Below are 26,537 nucleotides of genomic sequence, written 5' to 3'. Positions count from 1 at the left end.
TGGCTTGTTAATATTTAAACCCCCAGTCTGCCAGGTTTCAGCAGTCGGGATGAGGCCACATACACACACACACACACACACACATGCACAACCTCTTTCCCACAATCCCTCTCTCTGCCTCTCTGTCTCTTTCCCACATGGATTGATGCCAAGAGAGAGGTCATACAAGCTGTGGAGTGGTAATTTCTTTGTTTATGATTTGTTTGGAAATTAAACTCAGAATGCGTAGCCTTTAGTTCAAATGAAAGGATTCAGGCCCGGAGATGTAGTTTTCAAAATGACATTGCTGGTTTATCTGAAAAACCGAAGATTCGCTGCTAAATTGTATGCAATTTTTTTTTGGGACATATTTTCAATTTAGTTGGTGCATTATACGTTTATAATCTCAGTTGACTTTCAAAGTTGTTAGTGTTGCCCTGCATTGAACAATTTGTACCCCCTCAGACTCCACAAAGGTTTATTTGTCCGCAGTTAAAAGCAAAAATCATTTTAAAACTTCAAAATATGCTATCTGCCACCGATTCGTCACAATAAGCCTCCCGAAACAGCTTGACACAACACGGTTTGAGCTGGAGGTTGGGAACTAACGGATTACCAAGTCCCGTTGGACAGTTGCAGAGACAGCCATATGGGGACGATGCCCCGAGCCCCTGTGATTGGTCCCATTCCCCCTGGAGTCGTGACTGCGGTGGCTAGCCTCTGGGGCTGATGTCAGACGGCTAAGTATCCCGCGGTTTAGTTTTTAATTAAGCCGGCAAACGCTCATCTTCACATCTGTCCATCAGGTAGCTGGGAAAAGAGCAGCAGAGCGCCGTCATTTGTATAATGCTTTATTTATCCCACAATATGTCCAGGAAATCTGCTGCGTAATTACTTAATAAAAAGAGATAATCCTGTCAACGTAAGGTGTGGCTGAAATAATCACCCAGCGTATGGAGAGGCTACCAGTAGACCTTTTGTGGATTTGCTTACAGCCAGTTGTGTGTCAAAGAGCAATTAATTAACCCTAATTGATTATTTTTCATTATTCTAATGACAACAGTATGTCGAGAGTGTGGTGGTATCCCTGCGCACAGCAGTGCATGAAACAGCTGTTAGGATCTATGATATGCCATTATTATATTGCTCGTTTTTCCTCTTCCAAAACCAATTTAGCAAATGCATAACCAGTGATGATGGTGAAGTTTCTGTCTCTGATGACTAATAGACAAAGGCCTGCTTTCCGCTTTCCAAGTTGAGAAACCTCCTCACTTATAATGGTATGTTTAGTATTTATAGGCCAGCACTCTCGGGTGTAAAAAGTACTACTACTTCTACTGTGTAAAAAGAGTAACAGTGAGATGAGGCTTATCTCAGACCTACCCCGGGAACATCTGGGTGGAGAAGTCAACAGGAAACTCTCCTTCCTTTCTTATCAACCCTCTGCTGACGAGGAAAGTACTCACCTAATTTTCCTTATCATTTTATCTTCAAAAAACATCGTCAATGAACGTAATGCCATAGTTTGCCAAAGATATTTAGTTAACGATAATGATATCGAACAGGAAAAAAAGGAGAAATTCCACATGGGAATCTGGAACAAGACAAGGGGCCTCAAGTAGAACAAATTATGGATACAACATTTGGAAATTTGTTCTAATTTTCAAGTTTGGGATTCTTTTCGATAAAGAAATGATGATGGATTGTATTGATTAATAATTGAATCATTTCAGCATTGTACTCTCGTGTAACATAAGGACCTACAGTATGCAGTTTTGTTCTATCCCATGAAAGGATCTCAGTGTTTGTAGAGTGTTTGACTTCCAACCCCTGAAACCTGAACACACAGAGGAATAAACTCCACCTTTCCAGCGTGACTGCTCTCACAGATGGAGTGAGTGGCAGTGGTATCTTCAGCAATCCTAAAGTGAAAAAATAAAAAAGTCGGACATCAGTATGTGAAGCGTCTGACTGACACCTGACAAATGTCACTGTCGGGCTGCTCTTTGCTTTGCAAGGCACATCTGAAAACCCCAGTGGAGGCATCTTGTCCTTGAGTGGAATCACATTGTGGACAACCTGCTCCTCAGGTGCCATGTCATCCAGTGTTGTCATGAACAATGCCGCCGGGCCGCTCACTCTGCTGCGGGAGAGATGTGTGTCGTGCTTACGTGTGTTACCAGTTTTTTTCCTTCTTTTTGTGTGTGTGTGTACGCTGCCATTCACGGAGCACGCAGACGGGGCTTGGAGCGGAGCCGAGCCTCCGCCTCTGTATCTCATTGGAGCTAATTAACTCCTTAGGACTTTATGATTGGGGGTAGTGCTGGGGAGCACTGAACCCCATCCAATTAATTAAGAGCTAAACGGGCAGCATCGCTCGCCCCAAAGACTCCCCTGTCAACAAGTTGATTTTCAGCTTTTCTTTATTTTGCACAGGGGGCCCCTGATGTTGGTTTACAAGCAGAATTCTTGTAATCAGTAGTCAGTGGGGTGACGGGGGTCCTGCTGCAGTCACAGAGCAGCCTATGCGTGGAGCTCAGGGACGTCTCTCTTTGACTCAGTCACCTGTCACAAATCACCTCCGTCAGCCTCGTCTGTGCTTGTCCTCACAAGTGTGTGTTTGTGTGTGTATACGTCCCCTGATGGACTTTCTGCTGATGCTCTTTTGCCTTTCGTGTTTATCCAGGTCATCAAAGACCCGCCACCACCTCCTCCACCCTCCCGCCCTCCACCACCTGTGAGTACATCAATATAGTGTTGCCATGATGCCAGTGACATTGTTTTAAATGTGTGTGCTGATACTTGTATGAATCAAATTCTCCAGGTAGAGTAACAGAACAAATGTTGTGCTTCATTATATCTTCATTAAATATAATATATAACACGATTATCATCTAAATTGAGGGAATATATCTGATGAACAATGTCAAAAGATGAACACCATTCACAATATGAACTTTTGACAGAGCCAGGTTAGATGCTTTCCCCGTGCTTTAGGGCATTTTGGCTGAACTACACAGACAGCAAAGACAAAGAACGTTTCCTAAAGTGTTGAACTATTCCTTTCAAAGTATTTGAGAAGTTACTGCTGGCTTTACACCGAGATAGTTAAAGGGATGTGTTTTTTATTATTCATTAATTATTATTATCATTATCTATACATACATTTCTATATTTTTCTTACGCTATATAGGGTATTTTCCCAACTGGAAATATATCTCATGATATAAAAAAGTCATTTTAATTAACAATAGATATTAAGAGCTTCTTTTGCAGGACTAAATTCATTTGCAGGTCATTCAAAATACTTTCCTGATAAAGTTACGAAAATTGAGGAGATTAACTGATATTTAGCGGAGGAAATTCTTGGACCGTTTTGAAAGAGTGTACAGCTGTAGCATCAGGAAGGACATTGTGTTGGGGTCGGAAATGGTGGAATAAAAATACTCTTTTAACGTGTAATTGAGAAAAATTGCATAATTATGTGGAAAGAAAACTGTTAATCATATGTGCTCGTGCTATAACTTTTATTTATAGTCAGAGATCTGAAGTTTACGTTTGATTATTCAACTTTATTCTCTTCTTATTTGTACCTTCATGCCTTAATATTCTTCTGTGGACAAGAGTGTCTCTTCCTTTCTGCCAAAATGTCGTAATGAGCCTTTCCTGTTTAAAACAATAGTTAACGCAGTCCAGCACTTCCTTTCTTTTGTCCATGTGGATGTAGTTGTTTATAACAATGAAGTTTGCATATGGTTCCTCACACTGTAATACAATTGTGTATATGTGTGTGTATATATATATATATATATATATATACTGTATATGATTTTCCTAATTTCCTCTTTTTCCTTAAAGGAGCCAGAGCCACTGCCTAAGTCAAAATGGCCGTCTGTGGACGCCTCTTACTACGGAGGAAGAGGAGCCGGCGGGATCAAACGCATGGAGGTCAGAGCCTAAATATCATCCCCCGACATATTGCTTCCAGGAGCTTGAAACCCTTTCATCACATTCACAAAGACACCCTTTCATGTTCCACATATCACGCTCCTTGAAGTTGTAAAATGATTTGAGCAGTGAATGTTGAAACAATAAGGCGTCTTTTCTTATCAAATGAAATCCTAGAAAGATAAAATCCCAGACAGCAGGAAGTCACACATTTCTGACAGCTGTTATCCTGTAAATCAGAACACTGAACGTCAGCAGTTTGCTCTGAAGCTACAAGTTTGTCGAGTTACACGGGCAGGAGGAGGCGGGGGGGGGAGGGGGCTGACTGAGAGGCCGGCCCGCTGTCCTCGTCAGTCCACTGATGCCGCAGACATGACAGGCCCTGCCATCTCGTCCTTGGCCGTCCGGGGCCTGATTGGATCAAGTCATCGCCGAGATGAAGGATTGAGTGCTGCTGTCAACTTGACAAATCCACCTCACCTACCTCAACTCCCCTCCCCCGCTTCTCAACTCCCAAACGTCGGCAGCCTCTTTTGTTGTCCGCGTCCTCCGAAGGGAATCCAGGTTTAAAGGCAAGCTCCCCTCCTCCCCGTCGCTGTTTTTACCCCCTTCCGGTTCTCAGCCCCGAGGAAGTTGGTTCCGTTGCACGGCTTTCCCCCCATCCTCCGGGAGGTCCTATCTCTTTACTTTCCCATGAGAGTTTGTGAGCTGCGAGTACGGAAATCCTTGGCTCTCTTCTTGCTGGAGCAGGTTGATTCCCACCGACAGGCCTATCTCCACATCTGAAGACCCCCCCCCCCCCAGCGGATGGAGGACGAGGTGCTTGTTAAGGTCAACCTGCACCCTCCTCTGCATCAACGTTTAAGACGTCATGCTGAGAAACACCAACCTCCACCTCCAACACTTTGCCGCTGCCAATATTTCAAACGCGTATTGAGCCGGCCGAGGTGACAACGTATCTTTTATTCATCGCGGCCCGCTCTTCTCTTGATGCGGCAGGCCGGGGATAGATCCCAGAGATGATTCTGAAAAGCTGTTCTATATTGTCACGGCTTAACCTACAGCTTGAAAACTGTGTTGCTAATTAATCACCTCTCCCCATTCATGTTTTTATCTCCTCCTTGAAACAGATGTGATGAATTCAATTAAAAAGCAGGACAGCTTAACTAACACACAGGCCTGTGTTCACACGCTAACACAATGACACATTATAGCACATGTAAATGTGCTTATTATTACAAGCAAACACAGGTTTACAGGTCACTTCATTTCCTTATGGATACATAGTGATACCAGTTGCCCAACTCCCTTGTTATTATCAGCATGTTTATGCTTCCTTTGTGTTTATGAAACAAAAGATCATCCACTTCTGGCTATATGCAAATACTAAATGTGTGATTTTACATTGAATTGCTAGGTTATACCTTTAGTTTTGTGTCTTTAATTTGGATCATTCTTTTTGAATGTTTCCCAAATTATTAAGTTTCCTTATTTTACCTTTTTTGCTCCTTTTTTATTATAATTTGATAAACTTTCTGTCCTATAAAATGTCTGAAAAATGGAAGGTGGACATATCAAGATGCTTTGTTCAACTATTAAAAGCAGTACACCCCCTAATTATAGAAGTTAGAACCAGGAAGTTGTTGGTCTATTTTTCTATATTCTCATTTTATTGATGAATACCTGCCCAGCCCTTTGATTTAAAAATCAGTTACTAATGTTATTTTAATATTCCTTATTTAATGAATGTCTCATATATTGGTACTGTGTGTGTTCTTACTTGTCCAGGTGCGGTGGGGGGAGAAAGGCTCCACCGAGGAGGGGGCCAGACTCGAGAAGGCTAAGAACGCCATAGTGTCCATGCCAGAGGATTCAGAGGAGCCGATGATCAGACGCCCCCCCCCCGAAGGCTGCCCCCACAAACCATCACATCGAGAACAAATGGTACACTCCCATCAAGGTGAGCGGTACTACCTGCAACTGATAGGACTCAATATGTTGCTTCTTCTGTCTTTAGTGTAGAGCTTTTTCACTTCTCTTCCCTCTGGATGCAAATTGGAAAGATTCAATCATTTTTAATTTCCAATACAATGCAGTGCATTTCTTATTTACTGAAGATGTACCAGTATACTGGCAACTTACACATGTGGGAGTATTCCTAATGTAAACCTAATTCCTATAAATATGACACCTATTGGAGTCATATTTAAAGATATTAAACATTGAAAGCAGTTTCAGTGGAAAGCTGGGATTTGTGCATGGTTTGAAAAAGCTTTATTGTGTGTGATGATGCCTGTATTACTTCACATGATTGTAATCATATGGGAAACAAAATACAACTAATATTTCGACAAGTTGTTTGAATCACAGAGAAATAAAATGCTATATTGTGGTTCTGTTTCAAAATACATGTGGCTAAAAGTAACTTTTTTCATGTAAATGATAATGTAATCTTCATGACCATGAGTAATCTGATTGATGGTGAAAAGATGTAAACATATTTTTGAAATTGCAATAATTTCTTTTCAAATTGATTGTACATTGTAACACATTTTGAGAATTATATTTCTGTGCTGCAAAAGAAAGGTAAACATTGGAGGACATGTTAATCAATATGGTCTGGTCTTATATTAAATTAGATGCATGTGACACCAACACTAAAATGAAAATAATAGTGTAAATCACGATGTTTGTAATTTCATCAACAAACATGTTGCTGAACTAAAGTCCTGTCTCTTTTTTTTCATCATCATCAGGGTCGTCTGGATGCTTTGTGGGCTCTCCTGGGCCGGCAGTATGACCGAGTTTCTCTCATGCGACCCTCAGACGCAGACAAGGTAAGTCATTTAAAAAGAATCTCCACTAGTGCAGCATTTAACACTTTAGGTTCCTTTGGAAAAAGTATTTGCAGAGATGCCTGAAAATACAAATATGCAGAGGCAGGCAGGATTGCATAAACAGTGAAGTGTATGCGAGTGTTTGTCTGTAGGTTTGTACACTTAATCCGCACCAGACAGTTGTGTTGTGTCTTTAGTTTCACAAACTACACCCTGAAGGGAGTGACTCACAGTCTCATCAGTGGTCATGTGTGGAGTTTGATGCATTCAGGGATATAAATAGAGAATTTCCCGCATCAGTCAGCAGGATGAACGTTCTTATTTGACTATTTATGTGACTGTAACTCTTCTACAATATTATCCCTACTATGAGTATTTTTATTCTTCCTAATCCTTTGAGTCATCACAATTACAGTTAAGAAGTCATTGTTTTATTGCAGTATTGAATTACAGAGGAAGTTGCTGGCACGACTTTAGCATTGTGTTATTGTTACCTAACAAGGACGATGTGAGCTGCAGCTGCAACGGCTCACTAAGGAGAGAATGACAGGGACATCCTAATATGGTCACACTTGAGTCAAATGGAAGCATCTAGGCTCCACAAACCAACACACTGAAACCTGACGCCCCGCAGGCGGTTAGGAGAGCACGCTGCTCACAAACCGCCACCAAGTCAGTTAACCAGATGTTATGATATGTTCTTAGCTTTGTAAGGCAGCAGTTAGTTTCACAAATCACATAAACCCCTGTGATGATGGAGCATTTTGGATTTCATTTCTTGGCCCAGAAATATTTTCATTGGCCTGTTCTTATGAAGAACATATGTTTGCTCAGTGGATTGTCAATGAAGTAGAGTATTGCTGAAGCTTAAAAGGACAAAATGACTCCTCTGACCATTCATACCTAACATCCCTGTTGTCTTTAATCCACTGCGGTGGCCAGTTATAACGATCTTCCTCTACATAGAAGTCATATATTTTTAATGGTTTCCAGAATAATGTAAGGCTGCTTATGTCTAAAGTGAAAGAACGTTTGCCACTTTGTAGAACAAGGACAAAACCGAGCCGGTGTGCCAGCTGTGAGCTTGCTATTTGCTACTGAGGGAGTCACCTTGCCTGAAGATGTGCCAGGTTGCATTAAACATTGTTTGCAATCAATAAGTCTATATTTTAACATGTGGCTAGGACCTGGTGTACATTAAACTCATGAAGTGAAAGAACTATGCATATAGACTCCTTGACATGATCCATGTACTTCTGAAGATGCAGCATAGGTGGCTTCATTAACCTAGGGATAGTCTGCCCCTAACTCCTGGCTAATCCAAAAATGGGAAAAGAGGTGACGCGTTGGTGCAGCTGAGATAGGCCGCATTCAGCACACTGTGATAGCAACAGGCTACATCACTGTTGCATTGCAGCGCATCACCATCGCTAAGCTTAAGGATGTTTGTCATGAATACGTTTGGCAATCTAATTTTATCACATATGACACATAAAGCTTCAGACCTTCACCAGTTGGGTATTCACTGACATGTTCTATGTCGTAGAACATTAGTGAAGACCTCGTAAACTTTGTGTTACGATGTCTAAAGTTACTGATAAGTCACATGTTTCCTGCCTGGCCGCAGCGTGTATCATTACCCTCTCTCGTCTGGGTGCTAAGAAAGGAGCCCTCAGCCAGTGCAGCAGCAGCCAACACATTGCTGACTGTTGCTATCTGTAAACTATGCCGCCGAAACATAATTTCAGACACACACACACACACACACACACACACACACACACACACACACACACACACACACACACACACACACACACACACACACACACACACACACACACACACACACACACACACACACACACACACACACACACACACACACACACACACACACAGTGTTCCCAAAGCACCAGTGTTCTGCAGTTTGTGTGGGCCTACTGTACTGTTGCACAGTTTATACTGTAGAAACTATGTCCAGGACAAGGTATTTGGATGTTTTGGAAGATTCATAGCTAACCACACTGAAGATTATGGATTATCTCATATTTTTAAGCCCCCCCCCACTCTAACATCACCAGAAGTCATAATTTAAGGGGTCATTTAAAAAAAAAATCTTCCGGGGGAGCATCCCCACGGACCCCCCTAGTGTGGTTTGGTCACCATTTCCATAGCCCCACCAAAAATATTTTCCACCAGCCGCCACTGAAAGTTAGGCATCTCAACATGTGGTAGTGTCTATCGGGATTAACTGGCTTTTGGAGCCAGCCTCAAGTGGCCATTTAAGGAACTGCAGTTTTGCTACTTGATTAAATTATAGTAACCTACCAATCACTAAATCCTTGCTTTATTTATTTTTCTTAAGCGATACCATTGCCGCCTCTAAAACTATGGTGGTGCTGTAGAAAAGGTAACAATTATTATTGTATGACACGAGTTGGCCCCAAGTTAAAATGGGATGGTGGTATTTGTATTGCGTCATGAGGCTTGAAGTGGAGTCCAGGGTTTTCATCGGATGACCAAAGCGGCATATTTTTCTGCTCTATACTTGTTGGAAGGGCTGCTGTTTTCCAAATGAAATGACAACAAATCACCTGCCCAGTTTATAGTTATCCTACTGAGTTTTAAGCAGGATCGCGGGCATGTGGAAATATTATGTTTTCGGCTCTCACTAATGATAGATGATGATAGATGTTCCCACACAAGAGGTCACCTCAGTTTTTCCCAGAAAACTGTTTGGATGTGTAGGAAAGCGTGAGTGAAGCCCACTAGTGAGGGATCCAGCAATGTCAAAGCACTTAGCATTGAAGGGGACATGGAAGAGCCGTATCCAGCGGAGTCCCCCGCACTGCTGGCAGCTTCACTTCATTCACATGCCGATCACTGAGCCAAACTCCACTTTTAAGTCTTTGATCAAATCTGTACATAGCGGATACAGGCGAGAATCAAACAGCAGGCCACGGAGGCTGTGTGTGTTTGAAGTTACATCCTCAAGAGATGACAGTAAATGCAAACTGAATATTGGTGAAAGCAGAAATAATTCATTTTTAAATGAACCAAAATGTTTTAAAATCTTCTGGTGACTTTCAACATAGTGCTTCAATCATTAGTATGAACAATAAAAATACATTTTTAAAAAGGTGAACAATGATTTTATCAATATTCGGATAAAAAAATGAATCAAAACTATTGTTTGTCTCAATTACTAGTTTAAAGTCTATTTCAATATGGCATAATGTTGGAGGATAACGCACCGTAAGCTTTAGGATGGGGCTACCTTGTAATTGAACGGGCAACTCTCAAGTTGTTGTCCAGTTTAGGTGTTGTCAGAATCTTTTTTCTCAGAGCTTGAAGCCTTTTACAGAGTGTTTTCATTACATTAAAGTTCATTGTAATTACTTGGTCACCCGTGTCTCTTGTGGTTCCAATAAACAGAGATAGTGACGGCCAAAAAACGAAACTCGCTACTTCAAAACTGCAGTCTTCAAACCAATGGGTGACAACGTCCACCTCCTATTAACAGTCTATTGTCCAAAGGCTTTAAACACTGGTAACATCATATATACCTTAAGTCAGCCTCTCATTGGACACATTTAGTTTAGTTGATGCTCAACTCGTTTTTGTCTGGAACCGTTTTTTGAGTCCTGCTTCTACTGGTCTTGGATATACAACATAAGTATCTTATTGTTGGGCTTCTTCCACATAAACAGCTTTCTGTTTTAAGCCATTGTCATTTTCCCACCTTATCTTTGCATATTTATATATTATTTTCTTATGGGCTATGTTTTTTTTAAGTTACTTGTCTCCTTAGAGCTGATGTCGCATCACTAATTTCTTCTGTTGTTGGCCACCAGTCTGGTCTTCAATGAGATGTACGTGAGGTATCGGATTGAACAAACAAACAAACTTGACTTGATCAAAGTAAGCAGAGTCTGAACTGTCCAGTGGGAGGTTAGGTGTAGATGGCAGAGCGGGCAGCAAGGACGTGGAGAAGGGAGAGGAGAGGCGCCACGGAGGGAGGGGAGGGGAGAGAGCGAGGGAGGGCACTGTTCTTTGATGGCGACAGGAAACCTCCAGGGTCATGAATTTTTCAGTGCGCCGCGTCCGTGGGGTTACAAGGACTCGTACAGGTGTAAGGAAGCAGGTTGTCGCAGACATCTGTTCAGCACGGGGACCGGGGTGTCCATGCCACCCCCTCTCCTTGCTGAGCTCCAATCCTCACCCATCTTCCCTCCCTCGGCAGTCTCCTTTCCTCCTCCCTCAGTGCTGCCGCCCGGAGCCAGACTGCTGGATTGTCAGCAGATGCGGAAGAGAGACACAAAATGAGAGTGAAACCGTTTTTTTTCTCTCTTTTCTTCTTTTTGTGGTCTCACATTTAGCGCCCGAGGGCCTTCAACACCAAAGGTAGAGTGGGGGTGGACACAGCTGCAGTGCCGAACTTGCCCCAGGCACAAATAAAGAGATCTAATGTGGTTTGACTGTGTTGTTGGTGAGACCCGGGAGCCGGGGAGGCACTTCAGAGCCAACTTAGCACAGCAACATCTGCCGCCAAGTTTTGCCGGGGATCGACTGGGGACAGCAGGTAGAGGAAGGTGGCAGAGAGAGACAGACAGAGAGAGGGGGGGAGAGGGGTGGGCCTTATATTCTGGTGCTCACTCTTTTTGAGGAGGCGTTAGTCTGCATTCATCTGGGTTTTTTTTTTTCCTCATTTCACCTTCACACTCTAGGTATTGTTTTCTAAAAGCAGCTGTCTACAAAATGTCCAAACAAGGTGTGTAATGAATGATGCATCACCATACATCACCATACATCACCTCCTACAGAAGAAGTCACACGATAGTACACAAGCCAAAACCTGAAGGCAGTCACTGAATGTGCATTTCCAGTTGGTCCTGTAGCTCTCATCTGTTCCTCACCAGGGGGATGTGTGGGCTGAGTACGTGTGTGAGCTTCAATAGTTTTATCTGATGGACCTTTATACAAAAAGAATGTCTGTGGTTGAGTTTATAAAATATATTGATTCCACTTTTTGTGTTGCTTGTAGGGACAGTTCCTTCTTGAACATTTTAAGATGAAAATAACTAATGAGGGGATGTTTTTTAATGAAGCAGTGTGTCTGCAAACATCTTGGGTATTACTCGAGAGCTCAAACGACTTTTGAGGACACATTACACAATATTTAATAAAGTAATTAAAATACAATTCTTCCACCTCTCTGTCACTCGTCCTAACTTGTCTCTATCACGTGACATACTTGTTAATAAATGTCAACTAGGCGGAAAAACTGTTTAATTGGTTAAGGTCATATTAACATGTGCACACATCTCCTGGGTAAACTCACAAGCACCTTTCATGCATCAGCAGAAAACATGTAAATCCTTGGCCTGTTTTTATAAAAACAATTAGTAGAGAGTGCAGGATTTAAAGCTGCAGCGCTCTGACATATAGTGCTTAAACAATGATGCTTGATTTATTGATTAGCTTGTATATTTGACTTGGTAAACCTTTTATGTCAGATTCTGAACACTTGCTGCCAGCACAGTTTCCCAAGGCAATACATTATTACCTAAAAGGAAATAAGAGGTGAGGGATATACAGACCTTGTCTTTTTCACATCAAGAGAAAAGTCAGAGTAGAGAGATTAGAAGAAATTCTGGATTCAAGTGTAAAACAGTTAAGATGTCCCCCCTAAAATCCCTCCAAGACACTATTAAGGCCCAGACACACCAGGCCGATATCGGCCGTCTTCGGTTGTCTGGCGACGAAGCGTGCCCTGTCGCCCAAAGTCAATTTGGTGTGTCCCGAACCCTCGGCCGTGACACGCCTTATTTGGCCTTTCACGGTCGACACACGGCCGATTCAACATGTTGAATCGGCCGTGTGTCGGACACAAGCTATCGGGCCAAGAAACCACTCTGATCAGCTGTTCAGCTAGCAAATGAGAAGCGAAACGGAAGTGAGGGACGTAAACAAACGATTTAAGAAGGCACAGGACAGCAGCTAAACCCCAGCAGGTGATACTTAAAGACATCAAACATAGCCCTTAAATGTCCTCTCTTACCTTCCACACATAGCAGGGACATCTCTGATATCGGCGGGAGCGTCCCCGGCTGTCCTCTGCTGAGAGCTCCGTGATTTGTTTGGTCAAGTCCGGTTTTTCATCTCATGGGTTTATTTGTCAGTATAAAGTTGCAGGATTAGTCTCAAGTACCTCAACATTGTCCTTAAGTACAGTGTCTAAGTAAATGAGATACTGTCTACTGCTGTTCATTTACCTATTGTGAGTCGCCTCGGATAAAAGCATCACATGGAAATGTAAATTTAGCAAGAAGTGGCCATTATTACATTACATACATTATTACATTGCTGACTCCACACCCGCCAGAACACTGCGATCATCAGATGCAGGTCTATTAACTGTGATTTTATAGTATGTCTGCACTTTATGTGCTCATTTCATCATTCATGTATTTTTATATTCTAAAACATGTTTTCGATGGACGAGAGTGAAAATGGAACGCACACGCTATTTGTTGTTTGTTTATATCACAGTCTGTTCTTCTTCTCTGTCTTCCGGTTGTTGCCTATTTTGAATGACGAATACACACTACCGCCGCCTGCTGGTAAGGAGAGTTATTGCCACTCACGCATGCGCAGTTCGTACGTGCTCGGCTGAAGTCTTTGCGGTGTGTTCGAGTGCGACACACGGCCAAGACGCAGGAGAACTCGCCGATGCAACTGTCGGTGTCGGCGAGTTCTCTGGTGACGGCCTGGTGTGTCTGGGCCTTTAAGATGAAGAACACGTGAGGCAGTGAACAGCAGTCGCAGTGGCAGCTTCCCACCTCTCTGTGTCTCTTCCTCCTCTGCTCTTCCATCAGCTGCTTCTATCTTTCCCTCCCTCTGCCAGACCTGGGTGCCCCCAAAGTGACCGGTCTTCATTCAGCAGCCGTCGGGCACGTTTTAGACGCTGCTGTGGGAGAGTTTAATTAAAGGACTGTGAGCAGAGTGATTCTATGGATCTGCTCTGGAGAGGGAGGGAGGAGAGCGAGCGAGAGCGAGCGAGAGAGAGAGAGAGAAAGGGATGGATGTAAATGGGAGGTGTAAGAAAAAAACAAAAAAAAGGAGGACAAGGCTGGCATTAGCCGAGGGCCACCGAGGGTAGAGGTCAGGTCTGCTTGCCTGGCGAAGCTTGGCATGGCACGGCACGGCATGGCAGAGCTGTCCTTTGAGGTCACAGCTATACATGCCGGGGTTTATTTTCTCCTTCCTCAGCAGCTCGTGCAGTGCCTGCCGGTTGCTCAGGGCTCAATTAGGATGCTGCGAGGTGTTTGCACGGAGATTGAGCCAAGAGAAACAATACAGTGGAAATGGACTATAGATTTTTGCTTCTCAGTTTCAATATTTGACTGCCATGAAGGATCCTTGTGTAGCTTTTCAACATCAATATATTTAAGTCATCACTCATTACCACACACATTTGGAGACATGAATGTAATGACTGTAAACAAACGAGGCCATGTCTGAGAGGATTGGCAGCCTTTCTCTGGCCTTTTCACTGCATTTCTACATTGTGAGCCACCGGGTCACATTTTGTGGGAAATGTTTTTCCGGCGCAAATGGAGCTCAAGTTTCTCTCCCGAGTTTCTGTCAATGGCAGATGGTAGAGGAGTGAAGATCGAATTGAGGGGGAAAGCAAATTCCAATATGTTTATCATCTTCTGAAAAAAAAACACTGAGGAAAATGCAGATTTTGTAGCAATGAGAGTGATTTCTGACATTCTGAATTGTGTACTACCCTGTTTCCAAAGCATTTTAACTTGATATACTACCCTCTACTTTATATTATTTTAACTGGTTGAGATTTGTAATCCATTACCTATAACAAACAGTTGCTTTTATGCTATGTAGTAGACCCTTCCTGTAATGTGTTCAAGTATGCACAGTATTTTTGTGTTTGAAAAGCTTGATAATTCAGCATCTGTGCCACCAGCAGCAAACAGATTTCGGTCCCACTTTACAATAAGACTACCCTTATAAAGGGTTTACGAATAGTTTGTAATTCATTTATTAATTAGGTTGTGAACACTTTATAAATCATTAATAAGCTTTTATAAGACATGAGATAAATAGGGCAACTGTGACCGGTTGCTTGCCAAATAGTGAGCCCACATTTATCTGTACTGCTAAGCCTTATTAGAAACGGTAATAACTCATTAATACATGGGAATGTGTTTTACACTTTACAATAAGGCTCCCTTTTGGCAGTTATAAATGTTAGTAACTCGTAAATAAATGGTCATAAAGAGATGCCAAGAAACATCAAGATGGAAGTGGGGGAATCAACTCAGTGAACAACAGATACCAAGGATGCTGGCTGATGAAGAAGACAAAGTAAGCGAGTGCCAATATAAGGCTTAGTCATCTTGCCAAATAGTGAGCCTGTGTTGATGTATGAAAACTATGTTAGAACTGGTTTATAAATGGTTCTTAATGATTAATAAAGTGTTTACAACTTAATTAATAACCTAATTATAAACCCTTTATGAATCCTTTATAAGGAAAGTCTTATTGTAAAGTGGTACCCAGATTTCTAAGCAAACATACACGAAACTAAAATGTAGTAAAAGTATTGGAAGTAATCTCTGCTAAGGCCAATGGCTGGTTGTCCATCGAACTTTTCTGTGTTCTTGGTGGTGATTTGAAACATGGACATCTGCTTCTTAGTTGTTCTTCCAACTCTGTGGGGAACTAAATCTTGCGTAATCCCAATTAGAAACAACTTTTTCTGATAACTCAAACAGCACATTATTAATACCCTATCTCAAGATGTATCTGCTCCAAATTGTAATGGCTTCCTCCTTTTTTCCCATCCAGAGGTTTTTGGTAGTCTTGCTGACAAACAAAGGAGATCAGTGATACTTTATACCTGCTCTTTACACGGCGAAACAAACCAAGCCAGAACCACATTAGCGTGGATAAAACTAACCCTAAAGGTACAAATAATTGCTTCTTTGTGGTGAGCAGAAGCAATCTCAAGAAAGTGAGAGATACTGTACCTGAAACTTTCTTTTATATTTCAAATTAATTCATGCACAGGTTTGAACTGAAACCTGTGACTTAGTAAAAAGTACGAGGTAAGTCTTTAAATGTAAGGTGCTGCCCTTTTTTTTTCATTCATTCAGATTGAATCGGCTAAGAGCAATACCATTTTTCTAATTCTATAAGTAAAAACGTGTGCAAAAAAAACCAAAGGTATATACATTCTTGATATAGGAGTTTTATAAATGCAACATATTGGCTGTGTAGAGAGTGAAGTATCACTGATCTGCTGACATACTGTACAAACATACTGCATGACTAATATCACCAGTGGTTAACTCGCCCAACTCACTGAATCAGATTTAAATCCAGATTTAAATATTGGACTATTGCCATGCCATAGGATCAACAGTAAACTGGCTGCCATACTGGTTCCACTGGTGTATCAGTATGTGCTGAACAGGATGGTCACATGGAAACGATCCGAGAGAGGAAATGGCTGCCTCGCAGGAAGTCAGGCAGGCAGATCGTGGCCTGAGATGCACAATAACCCATTTAGATGATACAAAAAGTGAAATGGCTTTGATGAATGCCATAGAATCATAAAGAACAGTGAGAGTGGATGAACATTCTTACACCGAGCTTAGCAGTGAAATGCATTCAGCAGACTGTTTATTCAGTCTTCCACATGATATTTAACAGCTTCTTCCCTTGCATCTTTTGTCGCTTGATCTCGGTACAGTATGTAAAGCGGAGCAAACATTTGCTCGGTATCGTTAAAAAAACAAAACCTAAACAGATGCACACATACTCATCCTTTCACGCTTCCCGTTTGTTGCCTTTGTCTTGTCGCATTACAATGCCACACTGAATATGGTGAGAACATCTTTCTTGAAACTAATAAAAGCCGTCAAACTGTATTGTTCGGTGTTAAGATAATGCCTGAGAAGAGCCAAAAGATGACACATCCTTGAAGGCTTTCAACATTACAGAAGGCACACGTTGTGTTCTCCACACAGCCGTTGAAATGAATAATTTGGTACCTAAACGTCTGATAAGACAATATGCTAATGTTGTACTAATATATGCCTTTAGAAAGAGTTGACAGCCGCACTAATGCAGAATTAACACAGGCTAATGCATGTCTTCTTCTACGCATCGACATCAGTCTGGATGTTTACCATCACACTGATAAATACCTTGTTGAAACAAATGTAACACTTCATTTCACAATAAAAGGCTTTAATCGAAAGTAAATAACCTGGCATTAAGTTAAAACGAACCTCCAGATCAGAGAGCATGAGATTTGCTAATTAACAGGGGTAATTGGAATTAAACCAGAGCGTCGCAAATAATGAAGCGTTAGGAGAAGAGCTGTGGCTTTATTGGAAAAGGCTGGAGATGACTAGGAAAAACAATGCTTAAAAATAACAATCAGATGTTACTCGTGCTTGACATTTAACCCTCAACCACCATCGTCACATTTATCTGTCCATGCTGAAAGGGGGAGTTATGGCTTCATGTATGTATTGTGTGGGTTATACGAGAGAGAGATGGACAACAGTGGTAATACTGTATCTTGCCACTGTAAAATGAATAATTCAATAGAGTTTGTCAAGTATATCTCAATAAAATAGTGTGCTCATTTGATCTGATATTTGGTTTTTAGGTGTTTCTTGGTCAGGATGTTTCTGGCGGCTTATTGCTAATCAAAGCATCCCTGTTCTTCCATATTTCTTTACAACTTAGATGATGAATATATGTGCCACATAAGATTTCAGTACTACTATAAATGGCTAAATCTGGGTATTTAAAGCCATGAATATACTGTACAACCTGACTTTTGCTTCTTGTTTTTTGGCTTTTGATTAGTTAAAAGTTGTTATTTTTTACAGCATGCTGGTGAAATAAAGCATGTTGCAAAGCCGCATTTTGCTGACGAAATAAGTCAACAGTATTTTTGTATTAGCATCCTGTCTTGATCGCAAATGAAATAAATAGTTTCAAGCCCTTAAAACATTTTAGATTTCCTGCTTTTTCTCTGTTTTATATTGTATTAAACTTAATATATTTAGCATTTAAAGACGTCACCTTAGACTTTGAGAAACTGGGATGGGCATTTAACAATGTTTTATGACATTTAATGACCAATCGATAAATCTAGATAATAATCCACAGATTATTTCGATCTGTGTCGATAGTTAGTTGCAGCCTCAGTGAGAACATGATACTAAACCACGTTCAGATAAATGTACATTTAGATTATTCATGGTTTACATTTTGCCCCTAGCAATCACAATAGATCTGTGTTCTTTATGCACCTTGGAGCTCTTTATATATCACTCAGCCCATCATGCTGCAGCACTGAGCGGTGGCAGTGTGCGGTGGGCTGTGCGGTGGGCTGTGCGGGGCAGCGGCGAGCCCTGGGCCTCATTAGTCCTATCAGTGGACGGCCTTGTTAGCCCTAACAAGTAGCCAGCTGACAGCTCCATTCAGCCGCCGCTCCCCCCACAAGAGAAGTGACAGCTTTAACTATAGCGGAGAGCGCCGCCGATTTATGAGCCGCGCCCATGCTCTCTTAACCAGATTAGTTCTTTTTACATTAACCGAGGAAAAGTAGGGCAGATGTCTGTATGACTGGTTGTAAATTTGATAATGACCGCCATGTTAATCCCCCCCGCCCCTCCCTTCCTCTTCCTTGCCCCTGCACGGCAAGTCCAGGCTGGGACCTGGCTGGTAACAGGATTACCAATGAGGGGACCTCCCTGTGTGCGTTCCTTGGACCAGGGAAAAGGGAGCTAATTGTTGGTGGTGGCTGGTTGGAGGAGGAAAAGTAACCTAATGTGGGAAAAAAGTGAAATAATGAGAAAATGATTAGTGAGACATCAGGAACAAATCCCTTCAAGTTCTTCCTGAATGTCTCAGAATCTTAGTCTTCACCATAGGACCCCGTGAAGTAAACATTCGAAAAGCTTTCATTTTGAAATGTGTTTCACAATTATATCAAGTTAATTGTTAACAGCTAAATATGCCTGAAAATATATATTTTTTTAAATGACTTCAAAAGCTCACAAACAGTATTAACATAAACATGTTAATCATGTTATTCTGAGATCGTCCAACTTTGATGTATCTGTATACATTTACGACACGCACATATATCTTTTTACAGCCCAGAATGGGGGCGTACATTTAATAGCCAAATATGACAAAACAGTTTCTTTTTATTTCCAAGGTTGTATTTTGTATTTTGTTTTTAAAAAATAATTATTGATATTAACATAGAATTGGATTAACATAAAAAACAAAGCAAATGAAGTTTCTCAAGCAACACGTCACCCACAACAAGATGTAAAAAAAACAAGCTGTTTACTGGATATTTTAATATCCTTCCAGATTTAATGCCATTTATTTGCATGTAAAGATCCTGATCTCTCCTCGCTCAGTTTTGGATTAGCTCTTGTTTTTCTCCTCCCTTTAAATCTCATTCTGCAGTGAAATCCACTTTGAACACAGCTTTATTCACTCAACTACAAAAAGTATTTTGCAGTTCAATCAAGTATTTTTGAAGTGTTGTTGTTTCTTGGGAATGTCCAGCCCCCCTGTTTTGGAACGCACCCGTTTTCCTCTCCTTTAGCTGATCCGTGTTGTTGTATTTGGGTGGCCGGGGCTGGTACCTGCACCCCCTTTACTCACCCCCCTCCCTACCCCTCCTCTGCCTGATACGATCTAAACTGATGTCCTGCCGGTGCCTTTTTCCCCAGAACCCCTGAGACTGGTTGGAGCAGTGGCGGTGTTGCCGCGTCCCGAGCCTTTTCTTCATCACCTATTAAAATCAAAAGCCCGTCGTTTGGCGAGGACCGCTGGGATCTTGGCTTTAATTAAATTACATTATTGTTAACGTCAGCTTTGTCGAGGCCGGCTCCGTCGCGTGCACTTTGCCCTCCTCCTCCTCCTCCTCACCTCCTGACAGACATATAGAGGAAAAGCAGGGGAGAAGCTGGGGGTGGGGGGGCATCTCACATACATGCAGTAATGTATTCGAAATGTTCCCCCTCCTCTCCTCCCATCGATTTGAATTTTTTAAAAGATGGAAGCGGGGAGTCGTGTTATGCAGGGAATATGTTCACAGTGAATATTCAATTAGCCTGCTCGTATTTTGTATACATAAATGTAACGCTGTGACAGCGGTGGCTAATATGTAGTGAAGGGCCCTCGCGGGAAGCTACATGTAATATGATACGCTCTAAAATGTTTGATAACAGACGTGAATATGAATAAACATGTAAACAAGTGAGCCTCAGATTGTAATTCTCATACTGAATGTTCAACATGACAGAAGTCAGTTTTGTACTTTAATCCTCCGCTTTACCAACAACTAGTATGACCCTTTCAATGAGCCTCTGGTTTTTTCTTCTTAACTTTTCAGCATAAACAGTTTCTTGCAGGCTTATTGTGATTTTTTTTAATACATGTTTTGGTAAGAGGAGACCCTCTCCTCCATTGTGAATAGAGCGGTGAAGTGTCACTAATGTGGCTCTATTCATTGGAGTGCAGGCCTCGCCCTCCTCCTCCTCTGCTCCTCTGTCTCTCTGCCGTTGTCCTGTTGCTCCTCTACGGCTGATAACACTCCTACAGGTCACACGCCCTCTGAAAGTTGAATTTTTCATTGCAAAAGGCCTATAGTTCATTGAGTGTTTTTGAATTTCAATTCTTTAGCCATTTTGATATTTTACAGTACTGCAAACGGATGCCGTCAAAAACCAAAAAATATCAAATGAATGTAATCAGTTCTGCAGCTTTCCAACTGTTTGAATATAAACTTCAACAATAAAATGACTAGAATTTTGGGATATATTAGCCACATATACGATAGATATCATATTTGTAGGATAATTGTGTACAAGGTATGATCAATGCCCAAAAGGGCCAGAAATAAGTTTACAATTAGGAGTTGGTGTCAATTCATGTCAAAATAAAAATATTGCTGCTAAAATGATCATTCCCTTCAACAATGAATCGCATCACGGATGCATCAAATCAAAATGTTCACATTTAAGATATTGTATCATTTGAATAAGAACAATGTTTAATAACTCGTAGTAAGAGAACCCTTCAAAACATCTTGTTTGATTTACATTTACAAGGAGACACAATCTGACGTAATCATAGATCTAATAAGTAATATCTAACATACCTAACTGTCGAAAAAGCCTTTGTTCTACAAAGGATCGTTTGTGTATTTCTGTGTACCCAAGGGTGGAAATTGGATCTGTTTGAATCTTAATTCTTTGCGTAACACACTTTGTCATGATATTTCCACTGTAGTTGGATCTTTGAATGGCTGTCCCGTGTAATGTATTGAAAATATAAAGTTGTCACAAAATCAGCGCAGAGAGTTAGATACAGTTACTAGTATCTCTTCAAATTGACAAGAAACTGTCACTCAACCAGAAGACCGAGAAATGCAGTTAATTTTGCTTATTTATTTATTGAACATTTTGTACTGTAAGCCACCCCAAGATGCTAATTGCATCAGTAAGGATGGGCCCCCAGTGACCATTTAAGTGAATTAACGGCGTCCCCGTCAGCCGCGGTGAAAGGGTCACTCCTCGTCCAATTACTGGCTCCACCTCGTTAACTCCTTCAGCGCCAGGCCTTTGCCATTTTTCGAACATGATCTTAATTATGCTAATGAGCTTAAGCATGCAAATGGCCCGGGCTCTTTCATCCTAAACTGTAGGCTCAACAGCTATTATGAGACGTTTTAATTCCTATTTGACACTGATTAATTTTGTGTTAAGTGACCTCAGCTGAGAAGAAAGAAAGTGTGTGTGATTTCCTCCCTTCCAACACAACCTCGACATTTCTCAAAGGTGCCTGGAGTTAAATGTGTGGTACAGTTTAGGAAAAGGAATATCTAATTATTTCCTCGTGACGTCCTTTGGCTGAAAAGAAAACTCAAAATCTGACTGCATCAAAAGCTCTGCAGTTGCACAATAAAACAGTGAAAACAAGTCTACACTCCATGTCTTGTGATTTGAACAGATGTCTTCTTTAAGGATGCTGCTGAATGCCATTTTTCCCCCTGCTTTGCAGGGGTTGAATTCTTCATACATTCTCACAACTGGAGCCTGAGCATCCCATGAATAAATTAAAGCCTTTCATAATTGATTGAGAGAAAGGATGCAGATGTGACGATAGTTGGCAAATCGTCCCTGCGGCTAATTGAAAACATTGTTGAAGGGGTTCCAGATGTAGTTGTCATTTTGTTTTGTTTTTCTGTCCCACCTCGTGAAATATCCTCGTTTTTTAAGCCCCTCTGCAGCGTCCGAGTATTCATCTCAATAAGACTTTGATTCACTCGGGTGTCATTTGTCTCGCCTCGTCCATGCAACCATACACCATCTTTGAAGAAGACGTCCATTTTAACGCCTATTTGATCAATATGTCATTAACCATTATAATAGATGTATTTGATGTTAATGACGATAGTTTATAAAATAGCTTATTAACCTTAATGACAGTGTGATCTTTTACAAGTGATAGGTTGTCTCACCTTCAATTATACTGAGTAATGATGATACAGATTTAATTAATGCTTAAGTGCTCTAATGGCTATTCTCATGGACATGTACAGCAGCTCGCCCGTGCAAATTCACTGGGGATTTCCTTTTATTGTTTGTTTAATTATGACTGTTTGTTTGCACAGTAGTAGTAGTAACAGATATCCACCCAGAGGCCCTCTTATCAAAGGTTAGTGAGAGCAGTCAAAAATGTAGGCTTAGTTGTGTACATGCAATTAAACCAACAATGGCAAATGACAGAGAAACTAGAAGTTGAATCAAACTCAAGCTTACTTTTTGCAGATAATAAAATCTACTTGTGTTTGCTTATGAAAAGATAAAGCCATCCTAGAAGTGTGGTAAGAAAGAAAAAAAGGAAAGTATGTGTGTTCCTGAGGCTTCTCTTTGCTTTTCTGCGGTCCGTCTGTCTGTTTATCTGTGTCTGAGCGAATGCCTCGAAAGCGCTGTGCAATCCCACTGTTTGGGAGCACAGATGCACATTCAGTCCTGTGTTCTCCGCAGTCTTAATAGTGTTAACCCGTCAGCTGTCCCCAAACTGAGGACACAAGCGTCTCCAGTGTTTTCGCCACTAAGCCGGATTTTCACTCTTTCTCGCCGAGCTAGTAGCCAACACAACTTCACAAACGCTTCAGCTCGTCTTCCATCCCCCTCCATCTTTTCTCTCTCTCTCCACTCTCCTCCTGACTACTGCTGTCTTACACAAAAGTATCTCCAGATGTGATTATTTTTAACTTTCCCAAATGGAAAATGTAGAAATATGCTTTTTCGGTGCCAGACCGGCACTGTAAGCCAGGAGAAAAATGATATCTGAAGGTTTTTTATAATCAGACACAATGGTTTAAAACCCCTTCTGGTTTCTACCTAATTAATTTGTTCAACTTCAACCACTCCTTAAGCATTTGAAACTGATGAAGCACATGCATTTGTGTGTTTCAGGTTCATTTTTTGGCTTTGATTTTGATGTTTCCAATCAATTTGAATGATTTGCAGCTGACATAACTGGCTGGCTATGAAAGCCCAATACTTTGTTTGTATTTTTTAACACTTGAAATGTATTTAGGCATGTCATTTTGGTTTAATTTGATCAAATCGCTTCTTTTTTTTTAAAGGGCAAATTTAGTTTTATAGTTGGACAATGATAAACATTGAAGAACCTTAGCATGTTCTTAAATAAGAAATACAATGTTTCTTTATGTAAATCTCAATCATATTTATTAAGAAAGGAATGTAAAAAACTGTTAAGGTATCAAATAAGATATTCAGCTTAATATCATGGGAATTATGATGTGTTTTGCGTGATGAAACTTTGCTTCACACACATTTCTACTTCCACTCGTGTCTTCTGCCTTTCTCTCCCTCCTCTCCCTGCCTGCCCCTCTCTCTCCTCCACTGTACATCTTTTCCTTCCCTCTCTCTCTCACCGCCTTTGTCTGCTGCCTCGGTGTCTGACTTTGTCCTCCTCTGCGTCTCAACACTCGTCTCCATCCCTCTCTGTCTGTTCACATCGGGACGAGGGGCACCCGGCTCCTCTGACAGTACTCCTAATTAAGACGTAAAACTGTGGGCAGCAGGTTTCTGAAGGTTACACTGTCTATAGCGCAGGAAGTGATAAAGAATGGAGTCACTGATGACATGTGACGTTTTCACCGGGGATGATGCAAACCGCTGCTAATGAAGCCGGGCTATGGAGAAGTGTGTGTGTGTGTGTGTGTGTGTGTGTGTGTGTGGTGTGTGTGTGTGTGTTGTGGGGTGTGTGTGGTGTGGTGTGTGTGTGTGTGTGGTGTGTGTGTGTGTGTGTGTGTTTGTGTGTGTGTGGTGTGTGTGTGTGTGTGTGTGTGTGTGTGTGTGTTGTGTGTGTGTGGTGTGTGTGTGTGTGTGGTGTGTTGTGTGTGTGTGTGTGTGTGTGTGTGTGCTGTGCTGTGTGTGTGTGTGTGTGTGTGTGTGTGTGTGTGATGTGTGTGTTGTGTGTGTGTTGTGTGTGTTGTGTGTGGTGTGGTGTGTGTGTGTGTGTTCCCCAGAGGCCTTTGGGATATCAGGGCAGAATATCTGAGTCAATTAGACAGATCGAGTACGTGAGAGTCGCTGCCCTGCACTTACACTGATAAGTCCATTTTTCTCATACAGTATATCTGAAAGTCCTGCTGGCTACTGCTCTCATGATGTAAGATCACTCTTATGCCTGAGTGATAGTTCAATGTTATCATTTACTGATTTAGTGCTTACTACGTATAGTGACTTTAGTGGAATCATATATTGATGATTTGAAGATATTTTACAATAACTTTATTCTAATCATTATCTTAGTAAGCGCATCTGTCAAAAATAGGTTATTTAGGTGCACATGAGAAAATGGTTTATCCAGATCGTTGCATAAACATACAGTGATTTACTGATAGTGGAAAACATATTGCCTATATTCACACGAAGTAATGGATTACGTTATCTGGATATAAATAAAATCACTGACCATTTTTTATACAAATATGATATATATATACAGGGGTGCACATAACTGGTACGCAGGTACGCATGCGCGGCAACAATCTGAAATGCGTACCGTCACTTGTGTCACAAAGCGCATTTGCGTACCGACGTAAATGTGAAGCTTTTCCAGAAGGCGGTTAGTTCACCGGACGAGAGTCGCTAAAACAGCTGATCACAACGTTCACACGCTCCGCGGTCACGAAGCTCTGTACTCTACTACCACCCCCCCGTTGACAATCGCGAAGCGCTGTACTCCACTGACGCCACCCCCCCCCCCCCCCCATTGACAATCGTCAGAAGTTGGAGTACCAAACACTGACTCCAGGTACTCATCTGAGTACCTCACTGAGAAAGTTGTGTGCACCCCTGTATATATATGATATTGATGTAATCCAAAAATAGTGGAAAGTTCTCTGGTTACATTCCTCCTATATTTTGATACTCGATAAAGTTACTGATTAGTTTTTTCAGGTAACTAGTAACTGTAACAGATTGCATTTCTTAATCAATTGATCTCAAATAAATACGGGTACAAATAAATAACCTACATTTTTTTTTTTTTACAAAACTCTTCCTGAGTTGTGGTACCAATTTTGTAAAAGATAATCAATTTAGGTTATTTATTTGTACCCGTAGTGAGATTTGGTTTGCAGTTAAAAGACGTTATACATACATCACAGACAACAGTCAAATCTACAAAAAAGTATCCCATGCTCCATCACATTTAAAAACCATTAGAACAAACATGAAGCAATCAGTTAAATAAATAAATTGCCGTTGCTTCCACAGCATCTGTGTGACACTGCTACAACTTTTCATCTAAGCAAATGTAATGCAAAGTCCCCCAATCCAATATAATTGATAAATCTTGTTTAAGTGTGTCCACTTTCAAAACCAAAGCTAGACTTTGTCTGTAAAACATTTAGCCAGTTGTCATCCTGTATCCTAATTAATGATTGTTTTTAGGGTAAAGTCTTTTGACCCAGATAAAAGCAACTGTTCCGTCACAATCGTTTCAACTAGAAGAAGATTAAATTAAGCTGCATCCTAACACACTCTTATCCAGACGCTACGTCGGTGTCGTACTCCATCACCTCTTTAGGGCGTCTCGTCTGCTGGCATGCGATCAAGGCCTACTGTAAGCATCTGCAGCGAATGTATGAAACCTGTGAAATCTAAAAGCTGAGACACAACTCAAGCCTCATTTTCCTAAAGCAAACGCGAAAAAAAGAAATTGAACTGAAAAGTGAATGCATAAAACATGACAGCTGGCGTTTTCCTTCAAACAAAATAATCTTGACAAGCTGTGTTGAAACGTGCATAATAAAAGACGAAACGAGGCGTTGCTGATTAGCATGCATGTCACACTAACAGTACAGCTTGACTCCCCCGAAAACGTGGAAACTTGCAACAAAATGCTCTCAGCCAGTCAATGTAACATCATATTGCGGGTCCTCCTGGTGAAATATCCTCTTAGACTTGCATTGTGCACGTAGCAATGATCTACATGGCCACCAACTTCGCCATTAGGAAAACAGCAGCTGTATTAGCCTTTTTAATGCCATGCAGTAGAGGATGGAGCCGCTCCACACTGTTGAATAATTACACTTAATACTGAGTGTTTGAGATGAGGCTTCGGGCAACTGTGAATGTGTGTAGT

At 41.3% G+C, this 26,537-nt stretch overlaps 1 protein-coding gene across 1 annotated transcript in view; it reads left to right on the top strand.

Annotated features, from left to right (window-relative positions):
- Positions 1-26,537, top strand: part of antxr2a (ANTXR cell adhesion molecule 2a) — a 77,821-nt gene that overhangs the window by 29,869 nt on the left and 21,415 nt on the right. The window contains 5 exon segments of the mRNA XM_034118126.1: positions 2,666-2,716; positions 3,838-3,927; positions 5,716-5,825; positions 5,827-5,887; positions 6,684-6,764. Coding sequence (XP_033974017.1) covers positions 2,666-2,716; positions 3,838-3,927; positions 5,716-5,825; positions 5,827-5,887; positions 6,684-6,764 — 393 coding nt within the window.

The sequence above is a fragment of the Trematomus bernacchii genome, unplaced genomic scaffold, assembly GCF_902827165.1.
Source record: "Trematomus bernacchii unplaced genomic scaffold, fTreBer1.1, whole genome shotgun sequence".
In the NCBI taxonomy this organism is placed as follows: Eukaryota; Metazoa; Chordata; class Actinopteri; order Perciformes; family Nototheniidae; genus Trematomus; species Trematomus bernacchii.
Note: the sequence above shows the minus strand (reverse complement) of the source record. Positions and strands in the feature narration are given on the sequence as shown.